General features: G+C 40.1%; 1 protein-coding gene across 7 annotated transcripts; it reads left to right on the top strand.

Annotated features, from left to right (window-relative positions):
- Positions 1 to 7,486: 7,486 nt before the first annotated feature.
- On the top strand, positions 7,487 to 23,761 carry LOC118965490 (cholesterol 24-hydroxylase-like). 7 transcript variants are annotated; one of them, XR_016497585.1, is made up of 16 exons: positions 7,487 to 7,805; positions 8,059 to 8,136; positions 8,258 to 8,339; positions 8,552 to 8,625; positions 8,847 to 8,933; positions 9,036 to 9,174; positions 9,450 to 9,563; positions 10,112 to 10,274; positions 16,710 to 16,775; positions 16,951 to 17,023; positions 17,638 to 17,722; positions 18,781 to 18,891; positions 21,895 to 21,983; positions 22,613 to 22,679; positions 22,856 to 23,302; positions 23,616 to 23,761. XR_016497585.1 is itself a non-coding variant. In XM_090242504.1 (15 exons), the coding sequence occupies exons 1-15, from the start codon at positions 7,657 to 7,659 to the stop codon at positions 23,009 to 23,011; spliced, it is 1,533 nt and encodes a 510-aa protein (XP_090098630.1). In that variant the 5' UTR covers positions 7,487 to 7,656; the 3' UTR covers positions 23,012 to 23,761. The 7 variants fall into 7 exon arrangements, 4 of the variants coding, with proteins under 4 accessions (XP_090098630.1, XP_090098629.1, XP_090098632.1 ...); XR_016497584.1 differs by having other exon boundaries at positions 16,900 to 17,023; XR_016497586.1 differs by lacking the exon at positions 21,895 to 21,983 and having other exon boundaries at positions 16,900 to 17,023.
- The last annotated feature ends 1,008 nt before the right edge of the window (positions 23,762 to 24,769 follow it).

The raw sequence follows: 24,769 nt of genomic DNA, 5'->3' as shown, positions 1-24,769 counted from the left end.
AGCTTTACCATACAGGCCATTCCCCTAAGTGAATTAACTCCATTAAGTGGAAAAGGGATAGTTGTCAACTGAGGTTTAGCTGTGGCACAGGCATAACATTCTTCTTTAGCTACTGATCTGGCCGTATATTGAATCCATTCCAACCATTAGTTGGAATCCCCAAACCCAGTCTCCACCTCTATAACTTCTTTAAGGTCTTTTGTCTGAACTATTCGTACTGGTCCTTTACCCTGGATGGTTACACTAGGAATGTCCGTTGTTTTAGGGAGATGGATTGAACTCTGGCCGACCATAGTCTCCTTACCAATTCTAACCTCTGCCACCTGGAACGGTACCATAGTATCAATTGAAAACTGGTCGAAGCCAACATACCCGCGATCCTGGGTCTTTACCGTTTTAATGTTAATTCATACATTTATACAATACTTCCCATGCTCAGGAACAGAGTCAGAAACTCCAACCCTTACTATACTCCATCTGTTCCCAAATTGGGTGTATGGGTTCACATAGCCATCCCTTTCCGTGTGAGCTATGACATGATTCCATGAATTACACAGTGATTTACACAAATACCTTCCATAGGGACCCATGGTTCTAGACTGCCGAGGTCTACATAAAACTAGACCAGTTGGTCTACATAAAACTCCACTGAGACATCCTTCCCAATCTCACTCTCCCTTCCTTACTATTCAGTTCCAGTGACCTGCTAAGATGCTATGGTAATATCAAATTCCCCTCGTCTAGCCCATGAGTCAAGTTACACCATGAATCACGAGAAGGCCAAAGAGGGTATCAGAAATATGGCTCCCACGATCAGACAGCTCAGGACGGCCAGCACACCTGTAAAGCCCTGCCCTTTCCCGGAAAACACATCAACAGCCAGAGGCCAGACACACTTCCACTTCTATGAACAAACACAGGGATGAAATGACGGGGTTAGGGAGTTTTCGTTAGAGCGATGACCCCGGATCCTGTTGATTCCAGTTCTCCTCTCTAACACTGATTGTTCGACAGTGTCAGAGTGTCCTACCCCTTTGCAGTGCGACATGAATCCAGGTAGCTCTTTCAGCTATTCTCATCACGAAGGCAGTCACCAGGAGTCATTGGTTTGACCTCTTCCAATGGGCTGCTTCCCGTCTATTCTCCTCAGGGACTGGATTGAGTGAATCACCTTCTCCTGTAATTCACCTGTAATGCATAAAATCTTGGACAGACAGGTTTGGTTAACAAACAGTTTCTCATTTGTTTTATCTGATTATATCTTTACTTCTATGCCGATTTGTTAGCTAGAATATTTTTATTTTTTATATTAGTTTATTATCCAATAGGCCCCATCCTATCCTAGACCACAACTTACCCATCCCCCCTTTGATACCTGGCTCTGCCCAGGTAACAACCTTGTCTACTCTAAAACAATGACTTAGGTAAGATTAGTAAATTATCCTTATGTTCTGACATTTAAACAGTAACCCTTTTCTCTCCTTTCTTATTTCACAGACACTAGTCAATGCTACTCTTTCGGTGTACTCCTATCTTGCTCATTTCCTGACCACCTTCTCCTCTCTGCTCTCAAACCTTCAAGGTGCGGGGAGGGCTCCTTTGTCTACCTTTTCCCCTATCTGTCTGTAGCTCTTTTTCTCATAACAATCAGGTAACAACTATGTGTTTTTTCCAAATATGACTAAGCGTCTCACTGTTTGGCTTTATCTAAATCATGGATTTTAGAAAAAACATGTCTATGGTGGCAATCTCTAAAGTCCTTACATAACCTTAATCAACCTATTCCGATCCTATCAATAATCCTAAATCACCACAGATGTCATATATCCCTGTCAACTTTAATACTCTTAAAGAAAAATCTTCTAATGGTTAAATAAAGCTAATGCTAATGAAATCTCTCCTTCGGGAATCCACTGTAATTGTTTCGAACAATAACATGGGTTAACCTTAAAAACCAGTCACATCAATATTTTAATATATGTTGCATAGTTTGGGATACCTTATCTACAGTAATTTACCATCCCTAAGAACTGCAATGTATTTATTTTCATAAATAATTTTAATGCTTATAAAATCCCCTTTCCTATCATGTATTTTCCTGCCCTATGTCCTGTCCAGATCTCAAAGGACCATATCCTCCCCCATTTATTATCAATGGTAAATATGATTTCTGTTCCTGTTGTAATACTAAATCAATAGTAGCCCATTCGAAACCTTCACAGCCAATGTTTAAAACAGAATCCTGAACCTCTTCCTCTTCCTCACTAGAGTTTATTCCCCCGATCCCCATAATTTGTACTTCCTCAATTCCACTTTCTCCTCTGTGGTTCAAACGATAATTATGTCCAAGAGCCATAAACTCCATTATAATTAATTTACCTTAAAAACCAGTATCACCCATGACCACAAATTCATTATCCAAATGGCACCCCCTGTGGCTGATCAGACCACAAGGAAAAGCCATGAAAACAGGTCAAAGGTTATAGCACCCTTTTACATTCGTGTTCCTGTCACGCCCTGGCCTTAGTTATCTTTATTATTTTGGTTAGGTCAGGGTGTGACATGGGGGATTTCTGTGTTTTTCGTCTGGTCTAGGGGTTTTGTATGTTTGTGGGGTGTTTTCTAGTCTAGGTGATTAGGTAAGTCTATGGTTGCCTAGATTGGTTCTCAATTAGAGGCAGGTGTTTATCGTTGTCTCTGATTGGGAACCATATTTAGGCAGCCATGTTCTCAGGGTATTTTGTGGGTAGTTGTCTTCTGTCTTTGTGTACCAGATAGGACTGTTTCGGTTTTTTCACATGTGTTGTTTTATATTTTGTAGTGTTCACGTTTATTGTCCTTAAGGGGGTGGTAAGTTTTAGAAAAAAAGTTCACATTTTCGAATTTTGACGTCTATGAAATCATATTGCAAATGGACAAGTAAAAAAAATGATAATAAAATATGACTAAAGTATGTTGCTACAATTCTTATACATGTGTAATTGACCCAAAATTCAAAAGAATTTCGAAAAACGTTCCAGAAAGCACTTTTTTAACGGTGTGATAAGTTCTCAACATTTTTGCTATTTTTGACTTTTGACTTTTGACTTCCTATGAAATCATATTGCAAATGGAGAAAACATATGCCTTACGCACAATTTTTTTTTAAATAATAAAATATGACTAAAGTATGTTAATACAGTTCTTATACATATGTAATTGACACAAAAATCGAATGAATTTCGAAAAACGTTCCAAAAAGCACTAACTTCTTGCGTCGAGCAATCCCGTATCCGGGAGCGTAATCATAGCCTCAAGCTCATTACCATAACGCAACGTTAACTATTCATGAAAAATCGCAAATGAAATGAAAGAAATATATTCACTCACAAGCTTAGCCTTTTGTTAACAACACTGTCATCTCAGATTTTCAAAATATGCTTTTCAACCATAGCTACACAAGCATTTGTGTAAGAGTATTGATAGCTAGCATAGCATTAAGCCTAGCATTCAGCAGGAAACATTTTCACAAAAACAAGAAAAGCATTCAAATAAAATAATTTACCTTTGAAGAGCTTTGGATGTTTTCAATGAGGAGACTCAGTTAGATAGCAAATGTTCATTTTTTCCAAAAATATTATTTGTGTAGGAGAAATCGCTCTGTTTTGTTCATCACGTTTGGTTAAGAAAAAACCCAGAAAATTCAGTCATTACAACGCCAAACTTTTTTCCAAATGAACTCCATAATATCGACAGAAACACGGCAAACGTTGTTTAGAATCAATCCTCAAGGTGTTTTTCACATATCTATTTGATGATAAATCATTTGTGGCAGTTGGGTTTCTCCTTGGAAGCAAACGGAAAAATATACGCAGCTGGAGATTACGCAATAATTGCAACGGAGGACACCAAGCGAGCACCTGGTAGATGTAGTGTAAAATGGTAAATCTTCCAATGATATGCCTACAAATACGTCACAATGCTGCAGACACCTTGGGGAAACGACAGAAAGTGTAAGCTCATTCCTGTTCCATTCACAGCCATATAAGGAGACATTGGAACACAGCGCCTTCAAAATCTGGGGCACTTTCTGTTTGAAATGTAATCTTGGTTTCGCCTGTAGCATCAGTTATGTGGCACTCACAGACAATATCTTTGCAGTTTTGGAAACGTCAGAGTGTTTTCTTTCCAAAGCTGTCAATTATATGCATAGTCGAGCATCTTTTCGTGACAAAATATCTTGTTTAAAACGGGAACGTTTTTCATCCAAAAATTAAAAGAGCGCCCCCTATATCGAAGAAGTTAAGGGTGTGATAAGATTTTTCAACATTTTTGCTATTTTTTTTTTACTTTTGACTTCCTATGAAATCATATTGCAAATGGACAAAACATATGCCTTATGCACAAGTAAAAAATAAAAACATTTATAATAATGATAATAAAATTGGACAAAAGTATATTAATACAGTTCTTACACATGTGTAATTGACAACAAAAAAAAAAATCGAAAGAATTTCGAAAAACGGTCCAGAAAGCACTTTTTTCAAGTTTTTGAAAAAATGTTCAGTTTTTCAAAATTTTACTTTTGGATGTTGACTTGTGTTACATTTGCAATATGGAAAACCACAATGGAGCGCATTCGCCATCTGTTGGATTTTTTAAAGTTTTACACTTGGCATTTGCCATATGGCATTTGCAATCAATTTTGAATGAAACGATGCCGAATTGAGTGGTCTTGGACACCGTATATATGATTTGTCCAGTGCCAATGACTTCCCATTCATTTTTTGTACATTTCAAATAAAATAAAATCAAATTTTATTTGTCACATACACATGGTTAGCAGATGTTAATGCGAGTGTAGCGAAATGCTTGTGCATACAGGTACTAACTTCCCCTACATATTTCCCATAAGTACTGTACCGGGCCAAACAGTAATAGTCTCCTCCTGCCACTGTAAAGGGAGGAAGCCTCGATTTAATGCAACCGCTGTGTCAGATTTTAAAAAGCTTTACGGAAAAATAAATGCATGCAATAATCTGAAACGGAGCTCAATTTAAAAACACCACAGCTGCAAAGATGGCGTCAACATAAACGAGAAATTACATGATAAATATTCCCTTACCTTTGATGATCTACATCAGAAAGCACTCCCGGAATCCCAGGTCCACAATAAATGTTTGTTTTGTTTGAAAATGTCCAAATTCCTTCTTTTGTTAGAGAGTTTTGTATACACATCTAATTCTGGTCAGCGTTATATCGGACAAAACCTTCAAAAAGTGATATTACCGGTCGAAGAAACATTTTAAACTACGTACAGAATCAATCATTAGGATGTTTTTAACATATAGCTTCAATAAAGTTCCGACCGGAGTATTCTTTCTTCTCTTCGTGAACAATGGAACGCAAGTGACTACCATGAGGAAAAAGTGGGATCACAAAATGGCTGCTTGATGGACAGCTGATATATTCTACTCTCATTCACTCCCACAACAACATAGAAGCCTCATTATAATGTCTATTGATGGTTGACATCTAGTGGAACCTCTAGGCAGTGCAACATCATTCATATCTCAAGGGGATTTCATTGGGGTCTCTGGTGAATACATACAAGCTCAGATTTCTGACTTCTTGTTTTGATTTCAACTCAGGATTTTGCCTGCCAATATGAATTCTGTTATACTCACAGACATCATTCAAACAGTTTTAGAAACTTCAGAGTGTTTTCTATCCAATACTACTAATAATATGCAAATATGAGCAACTATGACTGAGGAGCAGGCCGTTTGATATGGGCACCTTTTCATCCAAGCTACTCAATACTGCCCCTGCAGCCATTAAAAAGTGAAATACTAAAAATGACGTCATAGGTTTTATTCTGTCCTTCCTCCACTCTGATACAATGGCAGTATAGTTCACAAGCCTTCCCACATTGTCCACCACCTGTTAAATAATCTACTACTAGTCCAAGGTCTCTCCTCTCCCTTTGTAGAGACAGGATGTCCTGTAAGGAACACAGCATTCCAGCCAGTCTGACGATAGCTCCATTAGTTTCTAACAAGGAACAGACAGCCCTTCTAATTCTGTATGAAAACTACACACATTACATTCAGTATTATGATTATAATAAGTTTCATAAATCCATACAGTAACATAGTAGTATTCTGTTTAGTCATAGTTCTGATTGAAATGTATACATCATTTAGTCATTATTCATAAAAATCCCTTAACAAGAACACTTTGTGCAAACCCTAAAGCAAGGACTCTGTGCCGCAAAATGAGACGAAGGGACTTTGCAAACAAAACTGGCCAAGTTCCTGGCCTCCTACCGAAACACCCCACATGCCACGACAAATGAAAGCCCAGCCGCACTGATTTTTGGGAGGCCTTGCCGCACACAGCTGGATATCATGAAGCCAAACAGGCGTAATGAAATGCTGAACAAACAAGCCAAGAAGCTCTCCGGTGGCCGGGAGCGGCATCTCCAAACAGGACAGGAAGTGATGGTGCGAGACTACAGAAGAGGAGGGAAATGGACAAGAGGGACCGTAAACACACACAAACGGGACCCAGAACTTACCAGGTTCAAGTGAGCCCAGACATAATGTGGCGGCATCACATTAACCAAATGCATTCCATGGAAAACAGCACAACAATCAAGAGAGAACAGGCACAGAGAGATCCTGAGAGTGACACACAGGGAACTGTAGAGGACGGTGGGGCAGTAAAGAGACCCCAGGCTGAAAGAAGGGAACGTGTTGATAAAGGTGCTGCTATAGCAGAAGCTATAATGGAACAAGCACACACTGAGGATGTTCAGGAGCCTCCAGACAATCCTAGGTGCAACCCAGAACGAAGGCACCGTTCACCAGACAGACTGGATTTATAAATAAACAAACAAAAACAAACTGTTCAAGTTCATATTAAAAGATGCAAAATAACTACAAGTTCTGGGAAATGTTTCAGTTGTGGTTTGGTAAAAAATACTCTGAGTGTATAAGAGAAGGAATGTTATGTTCTGTTAATTACTGATGTCCCCTTTAAGAATGGAGAACTCTTGGTCATGTGCAGTGTTGTTCTATGTTATTCTGGTACTAACTCGTTTTAGTAAATGTGAAGCTCCAGTTCAATTTCTTGTATTCAGAGTCTTTCGTATTATATAAATAAGTAATAAGAGCTAAGACACTACATTTACGTTCAAACGGCTCTCCTGTTAAGTAGTGACCTGCGACATATGCCTAGTTTCCTGAAATGGGTCACAAATGTGGAAAAAGGGAAGGGGTCTGAATACTTTCCCGAATGAACTGTATTTAAAAGATCTATATCCGAGTGAAGGCAGTTGTAAAGTAAGAATTGAACGTGTTAATGTTCATTCATAGTCGGAACATAGGATTTGTACTTTTACAGATCTATTTTAAAGTTTACATTTCATGTTTCACGCATGGCTTTTCTTACAATCCTAACAATTTACATACAAGAAAATGCAGAACCGCAGCCAAAAATAAATAATAATTAACGATCTGCTTAACGTGGACATATTTTATGCAGAGTAAACCCTCTCGCTTCACATATCTCTCTACTACTAGTACTACTACGGCTGACCAAATTCCGTCTCCAAAAACAACGCCCACATAACTGGTTTGCAGGGTCACCGCGAGCTACCGAGTCTTCGGAAATATGGCCCTTTTCTCTTTCTTTGCAGGTTGGATCGGTTATTTGTTTATTTGCCTGCTTGGATTGATTTTCATCGCATTTCTCTGTTTTTGTCTTTACATAAAATATATTCATCTGAAATATGATCACATACCGGGACCACCAAGGGATAGGTGAGTCAGTATGATGTAACTTGAATATTTATTTTAAAATGCTTTAGCTAAATGTTAGTTTCAACTATACTGAGTGGCGACATAACGCATCGGATTTGTTGATAAGGAACTACAGTAGGTGAAAGTTGACCTCAACAGCAGTCAGGGTCGCTGTTTCACCTGTCTTTTTCATTTTCACTTGGTGAAGGTATCACTCATGTCATAACGTTCTTATTTTTCATTTATGGATGAATTCGTCTCTTGTTCTCCCTAGTTTTTTATTTGGACATTTACCAACCATTCAGAGGGAGATGAGCAATGATCGAGTTGTCCACGACAAATTCCTGGAATGGTGAGTTGAATGCTATTGAGCAGCAGTAGACATACACGCACGCACGCACGCACGCACACACATACACATTATCAGGTGTTGTTTTTCCTGGGACAATAAAGATCTATTCCATCTTTGACAGGGCTGAGACTTATGGACCGGTCTACCGTATCAACGGTCTGCATGCTGTGATGTTGTGTGTGACCTGTCCTGATACCACCAAGGTAAACCTGTGAAATTACTGTAATTATAATCTCTGATGGACTGACTACGTAAACACCTGACCAAATTAAGCAAGATTTTAGTTCTGGGTTAACCAAGATTAGTGTAATCATATATTTTACCATGTTAATTTCCGAAATGAAAGTGCTGTAAAATAACCCATTACCCCAATTCCCCCTTCAAACCAAACGGACACTTTTATTTGTCTCCACAGGAAGTCCTGATGTCACCGAAGTACCCCAAAGCCCCACTGGTCTACAAGCGTCTCTTCAACCTGTTTGGACAGAGGTGAGTCCTCTGTATATTTCATGTTATCTAAATATACTTCCTACAACTATTTATTGTGTCAATGTTTTGGTTGGTTCAAACTCTTTCAACACAATCCCTTCTAATGCTGGTTATTGCATGCGTAGCCTACAGAGCATATAGACATTCAAACGGGACAACTTGGTCACTGGTCAGTTAATTCAGTCTTAGGGTAAATACTCTGTTGTCCTTCTTCTTCATAGGTTTTTTGGAAATGGCCTGGTCACAGCACAGAATCATGATGAGTGGTACAAAGAGCGAAGAATAATGGACCCTGCCTTCAGCAGTCTGTAAGTCACTATAATTGATCAATCGACTCATTGATCACTCCACTGATCAATCCATCCAGCCATCCATCTGTTCATCCATCCATCATTGCTGTGTATTGTTAGGTACCTGCGGGGTCAGATGGGTGCGTTCAACGAGAGGGCAGAGAAGCTGATGGATAAACTGGCGGACATGGCTGACACCAACACAGCTGCCAACATGCAACACATGTTCGACTGTGTGACACTGGATGTCATCACTAAGGTAACGGTCACTTCCTGTTACCCTCAGATCCCCACACTGCCCCTACAATTTATTATTTCTGTTATAAAGCTACATTTGTTTGTATATCTGACAGTAAAATTGTCATAACAGGCAGTTTTTTGCTTACGACAACTGATAACACACGCATTACCGAAGCAATACACAATTTAGTCTCATGCCAATGTGCTAGCTATAATTAGCATAACTAGAACCAGGAGTTTTACCTTATCATGATGTAAGATGTTGTCAGGCCTCTGTTTTTATATCATCTGTAGGTGGCGTTTGGAGTGGAGCTGGATCTGCTGAAGGAGAGTGACTCTCCGTTCCCCAACGCTATAGAGACGTGTCTGAAGGGAGTGATCCACTATGTCAGAGACTTCACCTTCCAGGTAAATAATGACATCAAACATGTTGGTGATGCTTGTCGAGAACGATGGCTTATTGAATTGATCTATTTGAAATCCTACAGTTTCATCAGATAAAATCCTGTGTTATAAGAAACAAATACAGTTAAAACATTGACACTCATGAACAGTTTGTTCTAGTCTCTTGTTTCCATCCTTCCAAGTAGGAAGCCTGTAAGATGTGGCTAAATGCACCATAATGCGCTTTACAGCGTCACATTCCCTAGATGTGATTTAAATAAATGGTCGGATGTCATATCTCTAAAGATGTAGGAGTTTATTTTGAGCCTGTTTGCTACAGCTGGAAAATAATCCTGCAGCAACAAAAATGTGAATTATTATGTTGATTATAATTAATATACTTTTTTTTGTAGGTGTTATTACATTTTACATCAAGTCTGATATTTTTAAGTGGAAATTACAAACTTTACAAGCCTCTTTAAACATTCAATACACACATTTGCATTTCCTGCAGTGCAGGAAAATTCACATAATTGAAAAAGAGTAATCAAATTAAGATCCTACATATGTAGCTCTACCCAAAGAACAAGAAGTTCATCAACGAGGTGAAGAAGTCTTGTCAGCTGCTGCGTTCGACAGGCAGACAGTGGATCAACGAGAGGAAAATGGCCGTCCAAAACGGAGAGGACGTTCCAAAAGACATCCTCACACAGATCCTCAAGACGGCTGGCAAAGGCATGTTGTAGTAGCCTGATCCTAGATCTGTTCGTGCTGTCTTGCCAACTCCTGCCACTGGTCTAGACAAGACGGCACAAACTGATCTGGTACCAGACTAACATTGGAGACCTTTTACCTGTCACTCTGCATGTGACTTGCTAAAACAGTGATGTTATTGATGAGGTTCAGTAGCACCAGGGCCAGGTTAATGCAGGGACTTACTGGGGCTTAAGCCCCTGGGCCCAGGGCCATGGGGGGCCCAAGAGGAAGCATAAAAATAAATTATATTTTCAACAAAAAAAGGGAAATATATACAGTATATATTATTCAGACCCCTTGACTTTTTCCACATTTTGTTACGTGACAGCCATATTCTAAAATTGATTAAATTGTTTTTCCCCCTCATCATTCTACACACTATACCCCATAATGACATCACAATACCCCATAATGATGAAGCAAAAACAGATTTTTAGAAATGTTTGCTAATTAAAAAAACTTGAAATATCACATTTACATAAGTATTCAGACCCTTTACTCAGAACTTTGTTGAAGCACCTTTGGCAGGAATTACAGCATCAAGTCTTCTTGGGTATGACGCTACAAGCTTGGCACACCTCTATTTGGGGAGTTTCTCCCATTCTTCTCATCATATCCTCTCAATCTCTGTCAGTTTGGATGGGGAGCGTCAGTGCACAGCTATTTTCAGGTCTCTCCAGAGATGTTAGATCGGGTACAAGTCTGGACTCTGGCTGGGCAACTCAAGGACATTCAGAGACTTGTCCCGAAGCCACTCCTGCGTTGTCTTGGCTGCGTGCTTAGGGTCGTTATCCTGTTAGAAGGTGAACTTTCACCCCAGTCTGAGGTACTGAGCGCTCTGTATCAGGTTTTCATCAAGGATCTCTCTGTACTTTGCTCTGTTCATCTTTGCCTCGATCCTGACCAGTCTCCCAGTCCCTGCCGCTTAAAAACATGCTGCCACCACCATGCTTCACAGTAGGGATGGTGCCAGGTTTCCTCCAGACGTGACGCTTGGCATTCAGGCCAAATAGTCCAGTCTTGGTTTCATCAGACCAGGGAATCTTGTTTCTCATGGTCTGAGAGTCTTTAGGTGTCTTTTGGAAAACTCCAAGCGGGCTGTCATGTGCCTTTTACTGAGGAGTGGCTTCTGTCTGGCCACTCTGTCTTAAAGGCCTTATTAGTGGAGTGCTGCAGATATGACTGTCCTTCTGGAAGGTTCTCCCATCTCCACAGATAAAAAACATATATATATATATATTTCACCTTTATTTAAACAGGTAGGCCAGTTGAGAACAAGTTATCATTTACAACTGCGACCTGGCCAAGATAAAGCAAAGCAGTGCAACAAAAAACAACAACACAGAGTTACACATGGGATTAACAAAAGTACAGTCAATAACAACAGAACAATCTATATACAGTGTGTGCAAATGGAGTAAGGAGGTAAGGCAATAAATATGCCACAGTAGCAAAGTAATTACAATTGAGCAAATTGATAGATGTGCAGATGATGATGTGCAAGCAGAAATACTGGTGCGCAAAAGAAAAAAAAAGTAAATAAAAACAATATGGGGATGAGGTAAGTAGTTGGATGGGCTATTTACAGATGGGCTGTTTACAGCTGCAGCGATCGGTGAGCTGCTCAGATAGTTGTTGCTTAAAATTAGCGAGGGAGATATAAGTCTCCAACTTCAGTGATTTTTGCAAATCGCTCCAGTCATTGGCAGCAGAGAACTGGAAGGAAAGGCGGCCGAAGGAGGTGTTGGCTTTGGGGTTGACCAGTGAAATATACCTGCTGGAGCGAGTGCCACGGGTGGGTGTTGTTATGGTGACCAGTGAGCTGAGATAAGGCGGAGCTTTAACTAGCAAAGACTTATAGATGACCTGGAGCCAGTGGGTCGAGCGACAAATATGTAGCGAGGGCCAGCCGACGAGAGCATACAGGTCGTAGTGGTGGGTGGAACATGGGGCTTTGGTGACAAAATGGATGGGACTGTGATAGACTGCATCCAATTTGCTGAGTAGATTGTTGAAGGCTATTTTGTAAATGACATCGCCAAAGTCGAGGATCGGTAGGATAGTCAGTTTTACGAGGGTATGTTTGGCAGCATGAGTGAAGGAGACTTTGTTGCAAAATAGGAAACCGATTCTAGATGACATTTTTGTTGAAGGAATTTAATTCCTCTGTTTTAATTCCCAATCAAAATTAAACACTCTGTCAATTCATAAGGATTTGTAAGACCCCTTATTTTATAAGACTGGACAGAGCCCCAGTCTTAAAAGTCAAGTAACAGCCTTTAATTCAAGAGAGTACTGAGTTCATGCACATTTTACCACAGGTTATAAACTGAAAATGACGTCAGCGTTTTCTAAATGTTCCGTCTCTTCTTGACACTGGTAGAAAGGCTCTATAGATCTCAAGCCTTCCCTCCTCCCCTAGAGCCAAGGTCAGTCAGTGTAGATAAGCATTCTAGACAGTCTGGAGATAGTCCGTCCCTGTCATCTGGAGATAGTTCATTCATTTGTACCAAGGAACAGACCGTCATTGTTCTAAACTCTTGACTACATTATATTCAATACTGGGAGCAAGAGAGAAAATTCATACATGTACAGTAACATAATAGTATTCGGATTAGTCAGTCCTGATTGAAATGTATACATAATTAGTCATCATTGATAAAAATTTCCTTAACAATTTTGGATTGGAGATGCTTAATATGAGACTGGAAGGAGAGTTTATAGTCTAGCCAGACACCTCGGTATTTGTTGTTGTCCACATATTCTAAGTCAGAACCGTCCAGAGTAGTGATGCTAGTCGGGCAGGTGGGTGCGGGCAGCGATCGGTTGAAGAGCATGCATCTAGTTTTACTAGTATTTAAGAGCAGTTGGAGGCCATGGAAGGAGTGTTGTATGTCATTGAAGCTTGTTTAGAGGTTTGTTAACACAGTGTCCAAAGAAGGGCCAGATGGATGCAGAATGGCGTCGTCTGCGTAGAGATGGATCAGAGAATCACCAGCAGCAAGAGCGACATCATTGATGTATACAGAAAAGAGAGTGGGCCCGAGAATTGAACCCTGTGGCACACCCATAGAGATTGTCAGAGGTCCAGACAACAGGCCCTCCGATTTGACACACTGAACTCTATCAGAGAAGTAGTTGGCAAACCAGGCCAGGCAATCATTTGCTAAACCAAGGCTGTCGAGTCTGCCAATAAGAATGTTGTGATTGACAGAGTCGAAAGCCTTGGCCAGGTCGATGAATACGGCTGCACAGTAATGTCTCTTATCGATGGCGGTTTTGATGTCGTTTCGAACCTTGAGCGTGGCTGAGGTGCACCCATGACCAGCTCTGAAAACAGATTGCATAGCGGAGAAGGTATTGTGGGATGCAAAATGGTCAGTAATCTGTTTGTTAACTTGGCTTTCGAAGACCTTAGAAAGACAGGGTAGGATAGATATAGGTCTGTAGCAGTTTGGGTCTAGAGTGTCACCCCCTTTGAAGAGGGGGATAACCGCGGCAGCTTTCCAATCTTTGGGAATCTCAAACGATACGAAAGAGAGGTTGAACAGGCTAGTAATAGTAATATTTGATCGATTATTCATTCTCATTATTACATTATTATTACCTCATCAGTTCTCATTACTGAACATCGAAAACCCTTGGATATTTGCACAAACCCTAGCCTAAATTACCGATAAACAAATTGTCTTAATTATCTACTAACTAATTAACTAACTACATAATCACATAGAATGAAATAAACAAAGAGTAGATATTGGTTACTAACTAACGAAGTGCGCTGAGAGTCGGGAAGCAAGTTCAGGGAGTGAGTGTTTAAATAAATAAACACAACATCATACAAAATAAGAAACAGGAACAACGCACAGACATGACACAGTAACAGAAACAATGAGGCCTGGGGAAGGAACCAAAGGAAGTGACATATATAGGGCAGGTAATCAAGGAGGTGATGGAGTCCAGGTGAGTGTCATAATGCGCTGATGCGCGTAACGAGGGTGACATGTGTGCACCATAATGTGCAGCCTAGCGGCCGGAGTGGGAGCACACGTGATACTAACAATTATAGAAAAGTCCCTAGTGGACTAAGCCGATATGACGGCTTGGTATACAGAGGAAAGAGGTGGGGCAGATAAAGAGCGGGAAAGACAAGATGGATTACACACACAGTTGATAATTATAATAATTGAAATGCTAATCCTTTGCACATGAACAGCCGCTCATTTGAGAATAATTGCGATGTACATATTTACGTCCGTAAATCGTTGTTGCCTTTGTTGGAATCCGGTCCCTCTGCTGGAGAGTCAATCGACAGAAAGTCTCTGCTTGTGTTCATAATGGATACGTCAGGCCCATGGTTGTCGCAGAGAATAGATGTTTTGGCGGTTGTCGGTATTCTCATTCTAGACTTACAGAATTTCTAGCAATCATATGTCTAAGATTTGCTCTTATTCTGTAGTGATCAATAGTCTCAGAGTTTAACCATTTCCAGCCGTGTTGCCAAACTACAGGAGTATGTTCTAATGGACTATAGAATTGTAACCATTCCAACGTGGGGACTCTGTCCCGGCGTTCTCTGACTTAATGTATATTTTGTAGGAAGTGGGTTTTATACACTGTAGAAAAAGGGGTGGTTCTATGACACGTGATGTAATGTCTGGGCTCACGGGGGTGTGGCCACTGGCTTGTTAAAACTTAATAGCTAAACTACTATCTCTTTCAGAAGGCCACCTTGACATTACATCTTCTGACAAATAGTTTCATATTCAATCATATATTTTACACAACATTCAGATAGAAAATAAATAACTGAGAGATGTACACTTCCAAAGCTACCGTTATTCTGTGCCACCGTCCTTCCTAATGTCACAAAATAAAACACCTTTGACAGGATTGTTCTTTAAATACCCACATACCATTCCCACGTTCTCAAAAATATAAATATTGTTTAATTCTCCCATTTTGGGGAATAGGAGTTGAACAAAGAGATGCTCTTTGTTCCTTAGGTTTATTTCCCATTTCTTTCTGCATGACCAGGAATTTATGACCTGTTGTAAAGTCATAAAACTTGTGGTGTGAGAGAGGGGAGAGCCACGATAGACACCCCAAAGGGCCATGTCGTGACAGTAGTCACCTGGAATGCATTTCTATTAACAGGTTTGCTTTGTTAATTTGTGTTGTGACAAGGTAGGGATGGTATACAGAAGATAGCCATGTTTGGTAAAAGACCAAGTCCATATTATGGCAAGAACAGCTCAAATAAGCATAGAGAAATGACAGTTCATCATTACTTTAAGACATGAAGGTCAGTGGACTGGTGGAAATATGGTGGAAATATGTCCTTTGGTCTGATGAGTCCAAATTTGAGATTTTTTGGTTCCAACTGCCGTGACTTTGTGAAATTCAGATTAAGAAAACGGATAATCTTTGCATGTGTGGTTCCCATCGTGAAGCATGTAGGAGGAGGTGTGATGGTGTGGGGGGGCTTTGCTGATGACACTGTCTGTGATGTATTTAGAATTCAAGGCACACTTAACCAGCATGGCAACCACAGCATTCTGCAGCGATACGCCATCCCATCTGTTTTGCGCTTAGTGGGACTATCATTTGTTTTTCAATAGGACAATGACCCAAAACACACTTCCTGGCTCTGTAAGGGCTATTTGACCAAGAAGGAGAGTAATGGAGTGCTGCATCAGATGATCTGGCCTACAACATCCCCCGACCTCAATCCAACTGAGATAGATTGGGATGAGTTGGACCGCAGAGTGAAGGAAAAGCAGCCAACAAGTGCTCAGCATATGTGGGAACTCCTTCAAGACTGTTGGACGAGCATTCCTCATGAAGCTGGTTGAGAGAATGCCAAGAGTGTGCAAAGCTTCATAAAGGCAAAGGGAGGCTATTTTGAATAACCTAAAATATTAAATGTATTTTGATTTGTTTAACACTTTTTTGGTTACTACATGATTCCATATGTGTTATTTCATACTTTCGATGTCTTCACTATTATTACACAATGTAGAAAATAGTAAAAATAAAGAAAAACCCTTGAATGAGTAGTTGTGTCCAATCTTTTGCCCTAAGCCCATACATAGGCAAATAAAAAAACTTTAAAAAGAACGTTATTTTTAAAATATATTTTAAATACATTTTTTGATCCAACCACAGGACGCCGCTTTCAATGTTCAAAATACTCCAGAGAGCATAATTTAGATGCAGAGGATCAATATTTTAAACACAATTGATTTGGGTTAAATTTTTATCACAAGCACATACAAGAAATTGCCAAAATCAAGGAAACACCAACGTAGTGTCTTAAAAGTGTGTTTGGCACGGGGCCTATGAGTTCTTAATCGGGCCCTGAGTAGCACTATTGTTTCAATGCTGCAAACTGATATATTTCCATAATTTCAGAGGAAAACATAGCAAACGATGATGAGGAGCTTATGCTGGACAACTTTGTGACGTTCTTCATTGCGGGTACGTCTCCCTGAAACAAGCACTATTCTTTCTTTTATTCCATCTTAGTAATATAGTTTTTCCCACACAATTGAAGTTTGAAGAAACAAAAGTGACAGTGCTTTTGCTGTTTTAATCTTGACAGGGCAAGAGTCAACAGCCAATCAACTAGCTTTTGTTGTTTTAATCTTGACAGGGCAAGAGTCAACAGCCAATCAACTAGCTTTTGCCGTCATGGAACTGGGAAGGCTGCCAGAGATACTGACGAAGTAGGTGTCACACCCTGATCTATTTCACCTGTCCTTGTGATTGTCTCCACCCCCTCCAGGTGTCGCTTATTTTCCCCAGTGTATTTATCCCTGTGTTTCCTGTCTCTCTGTGCTAGTTCGTACTATCAAGGCACAAGACGAGACCAAAATGCAGACACAGGAGGCAGATGGTTGCAGTCTTACAATGTTAATTAATCCAAAGGGGTAGGCAAGTGAATGGTTGTGGACAGGCAAAAAGGTCAAAACCAGGAGGACAAAAAAAAGGTCCAGGAGTCTAGGAGGTACAGAGTGGCAGACAATGTCCAAAATCAGGCAAGGGTCAAAACCGGGAGGACTAGAAAAAAGGAGAAATGCAAAAAGCAGGAGAAAGGGAAAAACGCTGGTTGACTTGGAAACATACAAGAAGAACTGGCACAGAGAAACACGAAACACAGGGATAAATACACTGGGGAAAATAAGCAACACCTGGAGGGGGTGGAGACAATCACAAGGCCAGGTGAAACAGATCAGGGCGTGACAGTAGGACTTGTTTTCATAATTTATATCTTGGTTATTGATCATTTCTGTAATAAAAACCGGTTGGTTGAGTTTGTGAGTGTCTCTGACCTCTCCAGGGTGAGGCAGGAAGTGGATGACGTCATCGGGATGAAACAGGAAATCAGCTTTGACGACCTGGGGGAAATGACCTACCTGTCTCAGGTAAATGATCTACCTGTCTCGTGTCCATTTTGTGTTGTCTTGTCATTACTACTTACTAGCACTATTTTATACTATACAAAAAAAAATACTGGAAAGTTGCTTAGTAGCTGGAAGCAGAGCTGCCATTTCTGTCGGTGCCATCTCAACTATACTTGTACTATATTAACTGCAGTTAACTGTGTGACCAACTGGATGTAAACCCGGTTCGTCTGAATGCTACAAGACTGTTTTAGCCGGCTGAGCTAAAGCCTATTACATCCCACTGGGCAACAACTGGTTCATTCAACATTGTTTCCACATCATTTCAACTAAAAAACATCTATGCGGGCCTCCTGGGTGGCAGTGGTCTAAGGCTGTGCCATCAGAGACTCTGGGTTCGAGCCCAGGCTCGACGCACAATTGGCCTAGCGTCGTCCGGGTTAGGGAGGGTTTGGCCGGTAGGGATTTCCTTGTCTCATCGCGCACCAGCGACTCCTGTGGCGGGCCGGGCGCAGTGCGCACTGACCAGGTTGCTAGGTGTACAGTGTTTCCTCCGACACATTGGTGAGGCTGGCTTCAGGGTTGGATGCGCACTGTGTTAAGAAGCAGTGCGGCCTGGTTAGGTTGTGTTTCGGAGGACGCATGGCTCTCGACCTTCGTCTCTCCCGAGCCCGTTTGGAAGTTGTAGCGATGAGAAGACAGTAACTACTAACAATTGGATATCGCGAAATTGGGGCGAAAAAGGGGGTAAAAAACAAACATCTATGCGATGACGTTGAATCAACGTGGAAAACCGATTGGATTTGCAAAAAGACTTAAAGCCATTTCGTCTTTTTGCACCCAACTTCTAACCTAAATCCAATGACATGGTGAAATGTTTTGTTGATTTCACGTTTAATTAATGTTGACAACTAAATCAAATATAAATCAAAACTAGATGTTGAATTGATGTCTGTGCCCAGTGGGCTGTACCTCAGGGAGCTAACGCAAGTGTTCAAGTCTCGGGTCACGTAACTCTTCACATCGTCAATTAATCAGCATGTTGTGTTTGATTCATATCATCTCCCCCCCCCCGTCAGGTTTTGAAGGAGACTCTAAGGTTGTACCCTACAGCACCAGGCACTTCTCGTTTCATCCCTAAAGACATCGTCATCAACGGCATCCCCATCCATGCAGGAGTCACATGCGTCGTGAGTAGTCACCTCAAAAACAATGTGGAGGAGTGATGACTGTTGTTGTATGATAATATCTCTAAGTTTAGTTGTGGTGTTAACATGTGATACGCTGTGGTACCTCAATGTAGTAAAGGAATGAAGTATCCTTGTCTAAGCCAGTGTGGCTCATACCTCAATGTGGTAAAGGAATGAAGTATCCTTGTCTAAGCCAGTGTGGCTCATACCTCAATGTAGTAAAGGAATGAAGTATCCTTGTCTAAGCCAGTATGGCTCATACTGGGGTGGCAGGGTAGCCTAGTGGTTAGAGCATTGGACTAGTAAGTCCAATGCTCCATTTCAAATCCCCGAGCTGACAAGGTACAAATCTGTCGTTCTGCCCCTGAACAGGCAGTTAACCCACTGTTCGTTCCTAGGCCATCATTGAAAATAAGAATTTGTTCTTAACTGACTTGCCTAGTTAAATAAAGGTGAAATCAATAATAAAAAAATACACAGAATGTATTTTAAAACAGAATTGTAGGAACTCCAAAGTGGTTTTTCCACTTGAATATTGGTGTGAAACACTTTCTTTGGTTTCATGTGAAAGGCAGCATCGAAACTCAAAAACGGTGTTTCTCATACAATCAATGATTTAGAAATACAAATGGTTTATCGCCTAAATATTGATTATATAGATAGATATATCAATATAAATATTGATTATATAGATAGATATATCAATATAAATATTGATTATATAGATAGATTTATCAATATAAATATTGATTATATAGATAGATATATCAATATATATTGATTATATAGATAGATATATCAATATAAATATTGATTATATAGATAGATATATCAATATAAATATTGATTATATAGATAGATATATCAATATAAATATTGATTATATAGATAGATATATCAATATAAATATTGATTGATGATAAGGGCCTATAGAAAGAAAAAAAATATATTTGTGGAATTCTACCTCTATTCTTTTAATGCTTTACTTAGACAGGTTAGAAACAGGAGGGGCAGTAACATGGCACATTTTGCGCTCCAGAGTGGAGTGCTTGAGGCGTCACTACAGACCCGGGTTTGATCCCGGGCTGTGTCGCAGCAGGGGAGACCCATGAGGTGGCGCATAATTGGCACAGCATCGTCAGGGGACACGGTCACCAGTTGTATGGTGTTTCCTCCGACACATTGGTGCGGTTGGCTTCCGGGTTAAGCAAGCAGTGTGTCAAGAAGCAGTGCGGCTTGGCAGGGTCATGTTTCGGAGGACTGATGGGTCTCGACCTAAGCCTCTCCCGAGTCCGTACAGGAGTTGCAGCGATGGGACAAGACTGTAACTACCAATTGGGGAGAAAAAGGGGTAAAAAGTTAATAATAAATAAAAAAATACATGATACATTTAGTTGATATTTTACCCACTCGGCCACACTGTAAAAATAATTCTGGGCTGAATTGAAATTGAATCTAAAAAACTACCAACATATATTTAATACAAATGAAAGCAAGTTGTGCAGAGCCTGTGGTCTAGAGGAAACACACCTGGTTTAGACAGGTCACCCCTTGCCCACTGTAGGCCGGGGTTCAATTCCCCAACACTTCAATCTGTTTCTCCCACCTGTCTGTATCCCCTCTGTCATTTCAGAAATGTCTCAATAGAGGAAAAATACCCCCGAATGTATGCAACTTATTTCAATGATTTGTTAATTTCATTTTACCAAAGTAACATAAATCCAATTTAATGAACAACTAATCCACCTGGACTATTTACATTGACCCCCCCCCCCCCTTGTTTTTACGCAGCTCCTTGCTGTTTACTATCTGTGCATAGTCACTTAGAAATGACCTTAACTAACCTGTACCCCCGCACATTGACTCAGTAGCCTTACCTTACCCCCTGCATATAGCCTCCATATTGACTCAGTATAGCATTACCTTACCCCCTTGTATATAGCCTCCACATTGACTCAGTAGCCCTACCTTACCCCCTGCATATAGCCTCCACATTGACTCAGTATAGCCTCGTTATTGTTATGTATTATTTATTGTGTTAACGTTAGATTGATTTGATTAATTTTACTTAAGTTTATTTAGTAAATAGCACTTTCTTAAAACTGCATTGTTGGTTATTAAGGGCTTGTAAGTAAGCATTTCACGGTAAGGACTACACCTGTAGTATTCGGCGCATGTGACAAATTTGATTTAATATGTTACTCAATTTAAGCATCTTTTATGAGGATAACCAAAGTGAGAGACAATATATTGATTGAACCCATTGGAAGTCTTTGGTTTTAATCACCTTTCATTTATCTTGAAGCGTGACTCTGTTTTTAGAGGATTGTGGGTAATTCAACATTTTTAGACTATAATTCTTTCACACAATGTTGTGTACATGTTTGAAGAAAGAAGACTGTGTTTCTATATGGGTATTAAGCAGTTTGTTGTGTAATGGATCATGATGAACGGATATCAAAACTGTCAGGCATTTTGACGTTCAATGAGGACAGCACCCATTCCCACATTCACGAGTTTCAGTGGAAGAGGCAACTGCAGAGTCCTCAGTTCTTGCAGTTCAACCTCCAGTTACTGCTGGTGGTTTGAACACTGCGCTTGACAATGCCTGCCAAAATGGTATGCAGTATCATGGTAAATGATCAAATACATAACACAATGTTAAACATTAAGACACCAGATAAAGGGATCTGATTATGCACTAGACAGAACTCGAAACACCAAAATAGTGTTAGTGCTCCCAGTCCCTGGCAAGGTGTTGCACAATATTTGATTTAGTGCTGTTACAGCACACCATGAAATGTTTCGAAACAAATCAGGATTATGTGTTTTGTCTCCTTCAAGTTGGTGGCAGCTCAGTTGCCACTAGTTTAGGTGTTACATTTCCCTTCATCTTAACAGTGTAGTCAACACCTCATTAACTATTTTGGGTGTGGGTGTACTTATTTTATTTCCTGAAGTGTCTTAAATCTTTTGTTTTGCCCCTATCTTGTCTGTCTACAGTTCAGTTCGTATGTCTGTGGAAGGTTGGATAAGTTCTTTGAGGACCCGCTGAAGTTTGACCCTGAGAGGTTCCATCCAGACGCTGCCAAGTAAGTCACACGATACGTTTTCATTGTTTTATTGTTTCTTTACAACATTTGAATTGATTAAAGCAGAACTGAACTCGAGAATCAACTTCTCTCGTTGAAAACGGCATATGCTACATTGATATTAGCCAGAAACATTTCTTCCTGTGCCAAAATTGACTAAAAAGTGCAAGTAGGTTAATTTTGCTAATAAAGTCTGTATCATCCAAAAAGGAGTTTTGTGAGTTTTGTGTACAAGAGTTCATCATTACTTACATGGTGGTTGGGTTTTGATTTCGCCTACTAACACGGGATAAACAGCTGCGGTGATTGTGCTCTATCCGATGGTACGGCACAACACACAGACAGTGAGACAGACCTGGCCTGCAGCGCAGGGGATCAGACTTTGTTTACATGAGACAACAAGTTATGCATTTTATACTGCACCAAACAACCTAGCTGTATGTAAAATTGCCCGACTAAAACCTAGTCGACAAAAATGCCCTAACAGCTTTCTTGAGTTATCTTAGATTCATTCTGACTATTTTGAGGACACACCCACCTAATTTCTCTTAATGAGCAACAGAAAAATCTGTGCGTTCAGTCACTCTTTAAGAGCTAACCGACATGTTGTGTTTGTTTCTGTCCTGAAGACCCTATTACTGCTACTACCCCTTCGCCCTGGGACCACGCTCATGTCTGGGACAGAGCTTCGCACAGGTGAGCACACTGTCCGTATGAAATACATTGAAACAACTTTATTTGGGATTGTTCTCTGCTGATCCTATTATCCATCCTAGTTAGATTACTCCTGGACTTCTGCCTCCATTATATACTTGTTTTTATAGTTGAGCACACCAGATTTGTCATCCTTTAAAGAGATCTGTTGTTCACAGATGGAGGCCAAGGTAGTGATGGCCAAGCTGCTCCAGAGGTTTGACTTCAGCCTGCTGCCTGGCCAGTCCTTTGACATCCTGGACACTGGGTCTTTGAGACCAAAGAGTGGAGTGGTGTGTAACATCAGACACAGAGGACAGACACCCGCAGCCTGACCTGACTGGGACCTGAACATGACTAGCACTTCTCTATAACATACTTGTCTTATTTCTTCTACTTCCTAGTGGAGCAAATGATCTCTTTCTTTCAATGAAGCACCTTATTGAATATCTAGCTATTTTTAATGAAAATGGATGTTGAATAATTATGTTTATTCTTTGTATCAATGGTGAAATAATATCTTAAATATGATGGTTCTATGTGATGAAGAGTTACTAGGACAAACTTGACATCGGAGTGTTTGTATTTGTGCTGATTCCATGTTGTTAATTTACCCTTATCATGTAGTTACTATGCAGTTTACCTTTTATCACATATATAAAGGCTACTATGCAGTTGTAACAGTACAACTTTAGACCGTCCCCTCGCCCATACCCGGGCGCGAACTAGGGACCTTCTGCACACATCAACAGTCACCCTCGAAGCATCGTTACCCATCGCTCCACAAAAGCCGCGGCCCTTGCAGAGCAAGGGGAACTACTACTTCAAGGTCTCAGAGCAAGTGACGTCACTGATTGAAACGCTATTTAGCGCCCACGCTAACTAAGCTAGCCGTTTCACCTCCGTTACACAGTATACCATTTATCACATAATATAAAGGTTACTATGCAGTATACCATTTATCACATAATATAAAGAGATTTATAAAGTATATATTAACTTCTTTGATGAACTTCCTAACCAACATTACCACAGTGCCTCTGTTGGAGTGAATTTACTATATTTTAATAAAATAATTGACCAAACATCACTGAGCTCCAGAAGATTAGACTACTTTTGTGCACAAGGTCATCGCTGTGAACCTGCAGACAAACCAAGAACATTCATTCTCATGTTTTGTATCTTTCTCGTTTACACCCATATTTATTTTACTAGGCAAGTCAGTTAAGAACAAATTCTTATTTTCAACGACAGCCTAGGATCAGTGGGTTAACTGCCTTGTTCAGGGGCAAAATGACAGATGTTTTCACAATGTCACCCATCCTAAAAATCTAAGTAGAGCTCTTCCACTTGCTATTCAGTCAACAGGTGTCTAAAATGACCCATCTAGAGGTCATATGGGGCAGCAGGTAGCCTAGTGGCTAGTAACCAAAAGATTGCAAGATCGAATCCCTGATCTGACTAGGTTAAAGTCAATCAAGTGTGGTATTTATTTTTCTCTGTAGCCTCAGCATTGTTGTTTCTTCATTAATTAGTCCAACGTTTGGAATGGTGTATCCATTGTTGGAATTGGGTCAACATGATGTGTAGACTAAAGCTAACATTTGCGAATAGCATTTAACAGGGCTATGTCATTCAGTTGACTGAAAACAAGAGTGCTTCACTGTGTAACTTTAATAACATGTTTATAGACAACAAACAATGCAGTTTTAAGAAAATACAAAAAAAAAAGTAAGATATAAGAAAAACATAATTAAAGAGCAGCAGTAAATAACAAAAGCGGGCCAATGTGCCACCTGTGTCGAGGTAATTGAGGTAATATGTACATGTAGGTAGAGTTATTAAAGTGACTATGCATTGAAAATAAATAATGCAAGTAGTCTGGGTAGCCATTTGATTAGATGTTCAGGAGTCTTATGGCTTGTCCGGTACCACTTGCTTGACATGGTTATAGCAGAGCATGTAGAAATCATAGATGTAATCATGCTGTAGTTTTCAGAATGAACCATTGACTATGTTGTTTTAGAAAAAAAATAAAAAATAATAGCTAGTGGTCTATTTTCATAATTATTCTGTTTAATTTCTATTCCTGT

Source organism: Oncorhynchus mykiss, chromosome 8 (genome assembly GCF_057628025.1).
Source record: "Oncorhynchus mykiss isolate SJ-2025 chromosome 8, ASM5762802v1, whole genome shotgun sequence".
Taxonomy (NCBI): domain Eukaryota; kingdom Metazoa; phylum Chordata; class Actinopteri; order Salmoniformes; family Salmonidae; genus Oncorhynchus; species Oncorhynchus mykiss.
This window is presented reverse-complemented; position numbering and strand designations above follow the sequence as displayed.